The sequence below is a fragment of the Pezoporus flaviventris genome, unplaced genomic scaffold (assembly GCF_033815535.1).
Source record: "Pezoporus flaviventris isolate CSIRO_AGI_PZ_B2104156 unplaced genomic scaffold, CSIRO_AGI_Pfla_v1 ptg000031l, whole genome shotgun sequence".
Lineage (NCBI taxonomy): Eukaryota > Metazoa > Chordata > Aves > Psittaciformes > Psittacidae > Pezoporus > Pezoporus flaviventris.
In genome coordinates, this window is record NW_026892579.1 from 28,076,353 (window position 1) to 28,089,154 (window position 12,802).

Below are 12,802 nucleotides of genomic sequence, written 5' to 3' on the forward strand. Positions count from 1 at the left end.
TTATGTGACCCATTGTCTCCCAGCACCTCCTCTGAGTCTTCACAATTACATATACCGTCTTTCTGCCATTTAAAGCCTCCCAGCAATCTACAAAGTAAGAGATTAAGCCAGTGATCTGAATTCAGATCTCCCAGTTGACAGCGGAGACCATTATCAACAAGGCACTAAGCTGTCCTGATAAAGAGCAACTTCTGCATTTTATTCCATAGGGATTTTTGCCTCATGATGTAGGAGTTCAGTTACAGCAAGCAGAAGGTTTTTGTGCATTGAAACAAATGAATGAAAGCAGCAAGGGTGAAATCTATTTTGTTTCATATTTTATTGTCTGGAAACAGGTGAACTCAACTAATCAATTAGTTCATAGATTTCTAAAGTTACAGTCATTAAGGAAATGCTGATTGTATTTCTGTACCATTGTAGGTGTGTGTGATGCCTTATGAAATACCCAGGTCAAATTTTGTATGTACCAGACATAATCCCTAGGAATTATCTGAATCATATTTATTTCACTTTGATTTTCTTCACACCATGAACATGAGATAAAAGAATGCATTGATCTCAGGTAGTTAAATCAGGGTCCCTGTGACATTCTGTGAGCATAAGATGGATAGAGCAAGTCACGTTTTCATCAGTCCCTTGATAGTGCTGCTAAACTGCCTTTTTGCCTGCTGGGAAGAAAAACCTTCATTCTTGATAATAAGGAAAAGGTCTGATCCACTGGTCGGCAAAGCTTTTATCATATGTATTTCTAAAATTTTCTTTGAGTGATGGAAATGAAGAACAAGAAGAGAACCTGTCCATCAGTTTCAGATCTCTGTGATAGGATGTTTACCACTGTAATTGAAAAATACAAATAGCAAATTCAGAATTTAAGCCTCTGACTTAAAATTCTGACATCCTAAACAGTTCACAACCTTAACATTTCAACTCCGAACTACTCTATTAACTTGGTTTTGCCTAAAGAAGATCCTCCAGCAGGCCATTTCATTCTGATGCACAGACATTAAGGGTGAGAATTTTCATCTAACTTCAGATACTGCCGGTGTACATGTCTACAGCTAAACTAGAAATCCTCAAGTCCTTTTACAGCAAGTGAAGAGAACTAGGCAGGTTTAGGCCATGATTCACCTGGTCTTTTTAAATGTTTACTATAAGCTGAGGAGACTCACATCCTAGGATTATCCATTTCTCTTTGCTGTTCAAGAGGACCAAGGACTTTCAAAGCAGTTATCTACCCTGTAGATTTTAGATGACTTGGTCAGATGTTTCATCAGATCTCTTCTACCAGAAAGACTTTCTGCGTTTTCTGGTGTCTTGTTTTGTGTTTTTTTCCCCTACTTGTCGTTATTATTAAAAGTGTTATTTATTTCTCATTTGAATTTATTTAGTGATGGCTGGTGCAGTTGATCTTTGAGATTACAAAGTTTATTTTTGACAGAATTCAATAGAATTTAACAGAACTCAGTACTAAGCCAAACTTGTCACAAAATGCAAACAATGAAAGTGCAAAATTAGAGATAGGAATGGAAACAGATTGATTCCAATTTACTAGTAGTATAAAACTGTATTCTTCCCCTTACTGCTGTTTATTTTCTAATTAAGAAAAGGTTAAATAGGATCATAATAGAAATTTGTTTGCACATGTGTTATTACAAAGATTTTAGTAATAAAATCCCAGATAATCTATTTACTTCAGCAGAAAATCTGAACCTTCATTTAAACTGTTAAAGTGCAATTCTTAACAATATACACTGTTCAGGGAATCGAAGACCCAACTCTGTAGTCACTGTTATGAATTTTTGCAGGTATTATATCTTGAACTACTTGCAGTCTCCCTTTTTACCCTGAAAATGTTAGATTTTTTTATTTCTTCCAGTGTAATTGAGATCTGTAAATCTGTTACATTATGTCTTGTACTTAATCTTTTTTACACATTTATTTTGTTTATCATTGTATTATGTTGCTTCCTGATAAAGCTTGTATGCAGAGAATGTCCTACGTTTATTAAGCCATTTTGTTTGTTGAAACAGGGACATGTTCTGAGTATAAAAGTACTGCATGGATTTGATTAGTTGTATCATCCTGCTTTTCTCACTATTCTCTATTGGTATAGTGTCACATTTGTCACTGTTTAGTTGCAGTAACAGTTAATATCTCAAAAAGTTACATTCTGTAAATGGTAAAACTTTGGTCAAAGAATCATAATGCAATTTCTTTGTAGAAATCCTCCGTACTACAGAATCGCCGTGCTGGTTACTCTATTACGTTCCCTCTCCTTCTTGTGGGAGACATAGTTAGCAAGTCCCTATTGTCCTTCAATTTTTCCCTAGTGCAGCGATCTCCAAACTATTTCAGTTGCACACCCCATCAGTAAAAAATTTTTGAAGTCACTACACCAATGTATATTTATTTATAAATTACATATATGTGATACTGCAGTTCTAATATTTTGTTTTCTTGCACCCCAGAAAATTGTCTTGTGTACGTGCTGGGGTGCATGCACTCCACTTTGGAGACCATTGCCCTAGTAGAAGAGTCCATTGGAGTCATGGACAGAGCTGACTGTTGGTAGATAGTGGCCCCAGGAGAGAATAAATAAATGAAGTACAGAATCACTTATTACCAACCATCTTAAAATATGGAGCTCTCTAAATGTTACTAGAAAACATGTCCTATAAAATAAGTCTTATACACACATCATAGCTGGCATTGATAGTATATAGTTAGCTTACTAAATTTCCGCGTATGCCCTCCTTCGCTCTGATTCACATAACCTAGTACTGTGCAGCTATGCTCAGTGCTTCATGGGACCTCAATTTTTGCTAATTCAGAGCTCAGTAGAATGAAAGAAGTGGAAAAAGAGATTCCAGACAAGCAGCTTTGTGTGTACTATTCTACCTATTTCATCACAAACCTGGATTTTAGGCTCTTAATACACAGACTCAATTAACTACATCAAGGAGCAACAACTGGTTTTTCAGAACCATGGTTTTATCTTAGTATAGGTGCTACTTGTAGATACATGTATTTTCCACAGTTTTTTTTCACCGTTTATATTTTTTCTTTCAAGGCTACTATTTTGTTAATATTTAGAAAGAGTTTACAGTAACCATCCTCATGTACTATTTATACATGTTGAGACAAAGGGTTAGGATATGTTGAACACAATTCATCTTTTCACTGTCATTACCAATTATATGTATAAATTGAAAACAATAAGTTTGAGATGGCAATTTCTTACGATACATAGAATGTCACCTTCCTTAGAACCCCATGTCAGGGAATTACGTATTACTGTTCAACATAGGCTTATGGAATGGATCTATAGGTATGTGTATAAGTTATCAGGAGCTTGACAAGATCTTCATTTTGAATTATGGTGTTTCTTTTGTCTATGGATTTCTTACAATCCTGATAGCAACATTCCACTATCAGTGAACTCCTTAAGGAAATCTGTCAAAGATTATTGCTAAGTTTTTCCAAAAATACTGTGTTTAGATTTTGTTACTTTTGCCAAGTGCATCAGTACTGAAAAAATTTCATGTTGCTTGACAAATATTGAGGGTATTTAAAAGGTGCTTCCACTATATGCGAGATAGAAGACAAAAATACTTAGACTCAATGGATATTGCTACAGGTATGCTTGGGATGCTGGGGCTCCTACATGCTTCACTGTCTTGCCATATACTGGGTTATTTGTTTATCTAATGCTTGCCACTGAATTACAGCTTCATCTCCAGGCCTTCTTTTTGGAATTGTGTTCTGATTAGTGCATTACTTTATTCAGAATTATTTTTTTTTATTATTTGTCAATATTTAAGGAACAAGGCAATATGCATAATTAAAAACAAGTTGTTGTTACGATCAAATTTACAAAAGATAAAACAAGCTAGTATGATTAACAGTAAAGATTGTCTCTGGAAAAGAGTGCTTTAGAAAGTTTTCATGGATAAATTTCCCTGAAGAGAGGATATCATATCATGCTTCCTGAGGCTGGGAAGTTCTTCCCTGCAGGATCTGTGGGTACCCAGACCTCTTCCTCCTCTGCACTGTGGGACATAGAAAGCACAGCTGAGCTGTTGTGTTGTGGTGTATGGTTTTGTTTTCTTAATGAATCCCTTTAACACGCATTTCTTTAACTATGGGCTGCATTTTGTTCTTTCTTCTTGAATCCAATAAAAGTTGCAAAGTATAAAACAGGGGCAGATTTCATAATGAAACAACAAATAAAGGGAATAAAAAATTTGAAAAAAAATCATCCACATAGTAGTCATGTTTATTTGTAATCATCAGGCAAAAATCCACTTTATTGATTTAATTCATTCAATTAAAAATTGTTTACAAAAATATTACCTGAACTCAGACTGCTTTTCTCATTCCTCATTCTTTATTTATATCCCTAGTGATGAATTTGGGCAGTCTTCAAGGAGTATTGTTTAACTAGGATGCTTAAGGCATCAGGAAGACATTCCACCTAACCTCAATTGGCTCTACCCTGTTTTCTTCTTGCTTGAGTGGTTATTATTATCACAGCTACAGGGGAAAAAACACCAAACCAAAATAATACAAAACATAATGACAAAGATAATGAATGCAATAAATGTTGCAAATGTTAAGCTTTCATAGTTAAAAATTTTCTCTTATGACTATTCATTTGCAAGACAAGAGTAGTGTAATGGAATAATGTATATACCACCCAATGTTATCCTCATCATAATTTCAAACCCAGAATATATGAGTATCGTCAAAATGAAGAAAACCTGTTTTTCTTGTCTACAACTATAAATCAAAGGTACTTCAAAAGGATGTCATGGGACAAAAGTTCTGCACAGACACATCTGTAAAGATGAAAAATTGTGGCAATCTTTCTAACTTTGCATCTTCTGAGAGTAGTCTCTCTTAAAATGTTCTTTATGCTTCTGGCAATATGCAGATGCTAGAACATTTTCATTTTCTGCGTAGTTAACTAGAATGTTTGAAATTAAATGTATATGCATGCTTTGCAAATAATGTAGTTGATTACACTATTCACAGGTATGCAGAAGAATTAATATTTTTAAACATGCTTTGATGATTATATTTTATTTTATCACTTTATTTCGTAATAATTTAATAAAATTAGATTTTGGTTATTCATTACAGACACAGCACTGTTTTTTCCATCCTTCACTGGAAATTCTTATTTGGAACTACCTTCTCTGACATCTGTATCTGAGACCAGGACTGCATCTGGGCAGGAAACAAGCAATGTTACGACTCTGTACTTGGCAGTGAAAACAACTGCTCTTAATGGCACAATTCTTTACAGTGAGTACCAATGATACTTGAAGTTAAGTATCAGTTTTAGCTCTTTCAGGTCCTTATTAACTTTAGTGTACATCAGCTGGCATTTCCTATTCAGCTGCAAAATGAGTCATTAAACTGCAGTAGAAGCCTTTTGGTATTCCAATGTGTGATGCATTATAAAATTTGAACCATCCTTCTTTGTGTTCCTCTGGAAAGTTCTTTAATTTATGACTCATTGAGCAAAATAAACTTACAAGTGAAAAAGATGCTTCCTGACAAGAAAGAACATAGTAAGCATATGACTCCAGTGATAAGTGTTACAGCTGTAAAATACAAATGTTGACGAAGTTTTGAACAATTTATTACAGAAAAACATCTTCTCCATAATGAGGTTGAGACTCACTTTTTATTATAATTGTGATCTTGGTTCGATATATAGTTTGATTTGTGGAAGTATCTTAGTTTCTGAAAATTTGCCATATTTTTGATTTCACAATTCAGAGGATCCTTTTCTGGTCCCTGGAGAGCATACTTGCAGAGTTAGATGTGTGCTTGGTAATACCACATAAGAATGTTCCTTCTTGCCTGCATATTTCATTCCTCAGTATATGGCATGAACTTCTGAGACAGTATGCTTTTCATTAGTCAGCAAGAGAAATAGGCTTCTCTGCCAGTTGAATATCTTATATATTTTATATTGTAATTTCTATCGAAATGGAAAACCTGGAAAATGAAGTGATTTCTTCCCAAATCCAGGGACAGCTAGGGAAATATGTTTGTGTAATCTATGCAATAGATTTACTCCACAAAGAGAAAGCCATTAGGATTCTCTGTTCACAGCAGTTTCCTAAGGCTTTTCTACACACAAAAATCTTGATTTAATATAAATTATTTTAATTTATTTTTGTCATTGATATATTATGGACATAATATATATGAATTCATCTGCACTATGCCAATATTTATAAGCCAGATTTGAAAGTAGCATAGGCTCCATGGTATTATTTAATTATGCTTTCTGTAGGTGTAAAACACTGTAGCCCAAACTGAACATTTATGTTTACTGCTTTTCAAAATGATATCTCAAATCCTATTATGTTATAGCTGGGCTGTTGCTGTAGCTGCCTAAGATGCATGGCTGTAAAATTTGCTAAAAATCATGGATAGGTGGCAGTTCTTTATCTTGAAGTGTTTTATACTTGTTTCAGTTTGCAGAGAAGTTATTTGTCCCTCAAAAGGATTTCAAGGAGGGTCACTGGAAGTACTTTGAATATCTTTACCTCATCACTGCAAAGGAGTTGGTTTCCTGCAAGACTTAAAGTAAAGCTCGTTATCTACCCATAAGCTCTGATTAAGCATGTCTATTAAGAACTAAAAAAAAAAGAAAAAACAAAAACCAAAATGGAAGCTCCTTTGCAATTCTGAGGAGGAAGTGGCGTTTTTTACAAACTTGGATAAGTGTACTCTATTCCTACAAGCAGAGATATATGTGTTTCTATCACTACTTGTTGGAAAAGTAGCAAATTCATGAAGCCGGGGTGGGATGGTCACTGTCTTTGAAACAGAAATTACAATGATGGATGCTCTTTGGTTAGTTTACAACTTAACCATTTTACACAGAAAGAATATGCCTATCTTTGCTAACATCAAATGTTCAAAATTTGTAACTGAAAATCAAACTCCAACTCTTTCACTATCTATGTTTTCCAATAATTACAAACAAATATGTGGATGCCTTCTTTGTGCACTGTGGGAGAACACCACAGCAGTCATAAATGACTTGCATTACCCTCCTTAACTTTATTCTCTGTATCCTAATGAATCTGCTTCTACCATTGTTTGTATATATATATATATATTAAAAAAAAAACAAACCTTACAACCCAAAACTGATTTAACAAAAACACAGTTCCTTTATGCCTAATTCAGTTATATGCATTCAAATACTAGGTAATTTTATGGACATTTTGATGTTAATTTGTATTTAATTAGTGCAAAATAAACCCCACCAAATTAGATGGAGGGACTGCCATCTATGGATAGAGTGAGAAGAGCATTCTTCTGAATTATAACTATGAGAAGGTTGAAGGCTTATGGGCAAGCACTAGGGACCAAGGCAGCCAAGGGGATCTTGTGGTTGATGTCTACTATAGGCTGCCCAATCAGTGGGAGACTTCTTACTCCAGCTACAGAAAGCATTGCACTTACAGGCTCTTTTCATGCTAGGGGATTTTAACCACCCTGACATCAGCTGAAAATGTATCACAGCGAGCTGTAAGCAATCCAAGAGACTCCTGGAGTACATTGAGGATAACTTTTTAAACCAGATAGCAGCACTACCAGAGGAGTTGCAATACCGGACCTGATGGTCACCAACACAAGTGTGTTACTCAGTGATGTCAAAATTGAAGGCAGTTTGGGCTGCAGTGATCAGACACTGGTGGAGTTTATGGTCCTGAGGAATATGGGTCAATCAAGCAATAAAGTCAGGACCCTCAATTTTAGGAAAGCAAAATTCCAGCTGCTCAAAGAATTAGTAGGACCCCTAGGAAACTGCCCTCAGGGACAAGGAAGCAGAATGGAGCTGGAAGATCTTGAAGGACACTTTCCATAGTATGCAGGAGCCCTTGATCCCCAGATTTAAGAAATCTGCAAGAAACTCATGGCTGAGTCAAGACGTGCTGGTCAAACTAAAGGGCAAGAAGGAAATGCATAAGAAGGACATGGACCTGTTTGAGTGGGTCCAGAGGAGGGCCACAAAAGCAGTCAGAAGGATGGAGCACCTCTCCTATGAAGACAAGCTGAGAAAGTTAGGCTTGTTCAGCCTGGAGAAGAGAAGTCTCTGGCGAGATCTATAGCATTCTTTCAGTACCTAAAGTCGGCTTCCAGAAAAGATGGGGACAGACTTTTTAGTAGGCCCTGTAGAGACAGAACAAGGGGTAATGGTTTCAAACTAAGAGGGCAGACTAAATACAAGAGAGGAGTTTCTTATGATGAGCATGTTGCAATACTGGAAGGGGTCTTCCAGAGAGGTGGTATATACCCCATCCCTGGAAACACTCAAGGTCAGATTGAACAGGGCTTCGAGCAACCTGACCTAGTTGAAGACATCCTTGCTCATTGCAGGGGGATTGGACTAGATGACCTGTAATGGTCCCTTCCAATGCAAACTATTCTGTGACTCTACATACATTTTTTTCTAGATAATGCACTCATCCTGAATCTAACACCATAGCTGTTCAGCTATCAGTTCATGCTTTCTGTGGGAAATTGTTAATGCAAGATTTTGAGGTGTTTACAGAGATTTTGTTACAGCAGAATTTGAGCATTTCACATTCTTTGTCTTTGCACTTCTAGAAAGGTAGAATGATATTAGTGCTTTCCAGTTACCCATACCTGAGATCTCCATTGACTTTGTCCCAGCTCCCTTCTTGTCCCTTCATGAACCCAGACAGAGGGAAGAAAGGAGGGTCAGGATGAAATGGTATGAGTTCAGTTCTAACCCTGACATTGAGCTGGGACAGTTCCAGGAACTTAGGCAATTTTTCATGATTTCTAGCAGATATTTTACTCACATTTTCTTCGTTGTCTCTGAGAAACCCATCATACTTGCAACTCTAGTGTTTTCTGAATGAGTAAAATGTGCATATACAGATTATGCTGAATTTTGTAGTTTATTATTTTCTTATGCAACAAACTCTTCTGTCAGATAAACAACATAATATCGTTCATGAGCTCATATGCTCCATCTGTTCTTCCTTCACCCGTTTTTTGTTCCTTGCTCTGTCTTCCATTTTCCCTTCTAACAACTTCAAAAGAGAAGCTGCTGTTGCCAGCTGTTCTCCTTTTAATAGTAGTATAACTCCTGCTTCTGCTGCTGCTGTGCTACCATCAAACAGCTGAAAAATGAACTGTCAGCAGAAGTCATCTTGAGGCTAGTACACTCACTAGAAACAAGAACTACAGAATTACAAAAAAGGTTTAATGTTCTCTACATTTTCATATTCTCTTATATAGATGTAAACAATAGCTTGTGATTAAGGTTGCAACAAGTTTCACACATTCAAAGAGCAAAAATCTGTCTTTGTCAAAAGCATTTTCAAAAATAAGAAAATCACAGTGATCTGCATGTGTCATGTGTATTTTACTAGAAAATAATTACAATTTTCTTCTTTTTTTTTTTATTATTCCACTTGCAGATCTATCCTTTTTTACAAGAACTGTTGTGGTTTAAACCCAGCCATGCAGCTCGTTCACTCCCTCCCCCCCTTCCTCCCCACCCCCAACCCCCCCCCCCCCCCCCCCAACCCCCTCTCCCCGGCAGCTTCCAGAGTGATGTAGGAGAATCAAAAAAACTCCCACGGGTTGAGATAAGAACAGTCCAGTAAGTAATGTATAACACAAATCACTACTGCTACCACCAGTAATAATAATGATAAGGGAAATAACAAGGGAAGAGAATACAATACCACCCGCCAAAACGAGTCCAACCCAGAAGAGTGAGTGCCCTTCCGGCTAACTCCCAGTTACCTCCCCAGGCATGACATGCTGTGGTATGGAATACCTCTTTGGCTAGCTTGGGTCAGGTGTCCTGTCTCTGCTTCCTCCCGGCTTCCCCTCGTCCCTGGCAGAGCATGAGCCTCACAAAGTCCTTGGTCAGGGTAAACATGACTGAGGAACAGCTAAAAACAGGCTGAAAGTCAAAACACAACACTGCACCAGCTACTAAGAAGGAGAAAAATTGACTGCTACTGCTGAACCCAGGACACACCTGATTTTACCAGGTGGTCATGAGGTTACATCCTTTTCTTTAGCAGATAATTAGTAAACATTTAATTTCAGTGGGAAATCTCAGACAAGATGCTTTTGCTGTACAAATGACTAGAATCAGAAAGAGTGCATAAGTAGAATATTTAATTCAGAATCTTAAGGGAAAATGTAAAAGCATTAAAACTTGTATTTATCTTTATGTAGTATACCACCCAGTGAGAATCAAAAAGGTGATCTGCGCCTTCTTCTCTTGTTCATAAACATGCATCTTAAAATAAAGTGAACACTTAGAAGTACTGATGCATTGTTTTCATAGCTTTTAGCAGCTGATGTAAATACCTATATAAAAATGCAAATAAGAAAAATAAAATATGTATATACATAAAGCAAGCCTACTTATAGGCTATCTAATAGGCAGAATAGAAGAATCATTGTGCTACGCATGTCACTTTACTGATTTGCACTATATTGTTGAAAAGCATTTTCCTATTTAACACCTTAATTAAAGAAGATTTTGTCAATTGTTGGTTAAGAAAAAGAAATACTAAGGACTAACTGTTTTTTTAGAGTCTGGCAAAAATAGGTTGTTAAAAACATGGGGAAAGAGAGGTTATAAGTTTATATCCTATCTATAGAAAATCTCTACATGTATCGGGAAAAGAAAGTAACCCAAGAAGAAAGGGATAGCATATAATTTTTAATAGACTATAAACCATCATCTGTTTTAATAAAATGACAAATCAACTTTCCTTCTTACTAATCATGTTTTCCCTAATTATTTTCAGTATGTATTTAATAAGCATAAAAATGGTAACAGTCAATGGACTAAAATTGTCTGGAATTTTTGTCTGGACCTTGTCTTTAAATTATTAGTAGACTGTGAGGAGATTCTTCTTTAAATATGCCAGGAGAAAAAAAAATTAAAATATACACAATTACTATTTTTTTGCCAATAAAGTTTAGACATAATTTGAGAAATATTTCTTTGTTGAATACAGTTTGCATTCTTACAATTTTTTTATTTCATTCCTTCATGATTTTACTTGTTTGCATGCTTTAATTTAATCAACATATCAAAGCAAATTGTGACATTTAGCCACAAAGCAAAATAAATCCAAGTAATCATAAAAAACCTGATACAGTTATAAAACTTCACTTCATCATTGTCACTTTTAACCGGGTTAGCATAATGCTGTTCACAGTCCCTTCAAGGACAGATTGTTTAACTTCTAGTATATATGGTAGTCTATAACTTCTGACAATTGGATTTATGGTGGCCCAGCCCATGTTTATAGCATTCCTTAAGGACACCATCTCCTTTTTCATAAGCAATGCTTTCAGAAGCTCTGTTCCCCAGTGCTACTTCCTCTCCTAAAACCAAGAATGGTCCTTTCAGGCAATTCAGTCATAGTCTATTTGTCTGTTATTTCAGCTAGCATTCTCAAGCAGAGCATTTCACAGTATCCTTCATCTGTGTCAAAATGTTTTTGCATAATAAAACTTCATGCCATAGCTTAATAGGAGTTTAAACCTGTCTTTTCTAGATAGACAACCATTTGACCCCAGTGGCCACTTGCTTGCCGTCATACAAATACAGCCTTCCACCTTGCCATTTCTTGTGAAAGGATGATTGCTGAGACCTGGTTTCTTTGACCTGATCCCCTGACAAAGTCTCTACTAAGGTCAAGATAAGTTACCCCTAATATCCATCAAGATTTTTTCACGCAGATGGCTTCCTGTCTGTGTCCGTTCCTGGAACACATCTCTTGAGCTTAAGAATAGGGCTCTTCCCATGGAGGCAATTTCCCACCATATATGCTAGGTAATATATGCTCCTTTACATTGCCAGAACAAAATTTTTCACAGGGACACTCTGCCTTTTCCTGTTCACTGTAGAATGATTTGAAGGACTGTCCTTTCCAAGGGTCTCATACTGCCTAGCATATAATAATGAAGAATGATATTAGTCTCCTGCAAGTGTGACTTATAAGCGCTCCCTTGGCTGAAGTTCAGGCATTAACACTTGTTGAGGTTTCAAAGGGTAATGCTGCCTTTGGAGGAGCTGTCACAGATTTTTTACTTTAATAATAATAATAACGAGGACCTACGTCCAAGTTTTTACTAATGGACCATATGAATGGACAGACGGATTCACTGGGAGAAGAGAAATGATCTATTCAGCTGTAACTTTGCTTCTTCATGACATGTTGTCAGTATATACATTCACAACCCTCCCCGCTTCATTCTCTCTAAATTCAGTGTAGCTTACAGATTTGCTTATTGATAGAAATTAGAAATGCATGGAACAGCGTGTGCAGGAAGGGGAGAAGAAGATAAGGAAATGAATGATGCAGTATGTGCATATATTAGTTGTGCTGGGGTTAAAAGGCAGTGGCTTTTTTAACAGTGCAATATATTTTGAAAGAGAATTAAGAGATTATTGTAGAAGGAAAACATAAAAGCCAAAAGCATAAAATCCAGTCAAATTAAAGTATCTTTGGAGTTAATTAGGTATTCAGAATACAAAATATGGCCAAGCATAAAAGACTTTCAGGGGGTCATCAGGATTTGTAACAGACTGAAGAAATACTGTGTTGACTAGAAAGCTGCTCTAGAGGACAGAGTTTACTTTTTGAAATGTTTTTCCTATGAATTATGCAAAAGCAAATGATCAGGAAGTTACTAACACCTGCTGCCCCTCTCTATCTGCTATTACCTTTTTCTTTCTGTTTTGTCCTCCAAATGA

General features: G+C 36.3%; 1 protein-coding gene across 1 annotated transcript in view; it reads left to right on the top strand.

Annotated features, from left to right (window-relative positions):
• The window catches only part of EYS (eyes shut homolog), an 828,128-nt gene that overhangs the window by 667,741 nt on the left and 147,585 nt on the right, over positions 1–12,802 (top strand). The window contains exon 37 of the mRNA XM_061460547.1: positions 5,143–5,307. Within this exon, the coding sequence (XP_061316531.1) occupies positions 5,143–5,307 (165 nt within the window). The remainder of the gene's footprint in view (positions 1–5,142; positions 5,308–12,802) is intronic.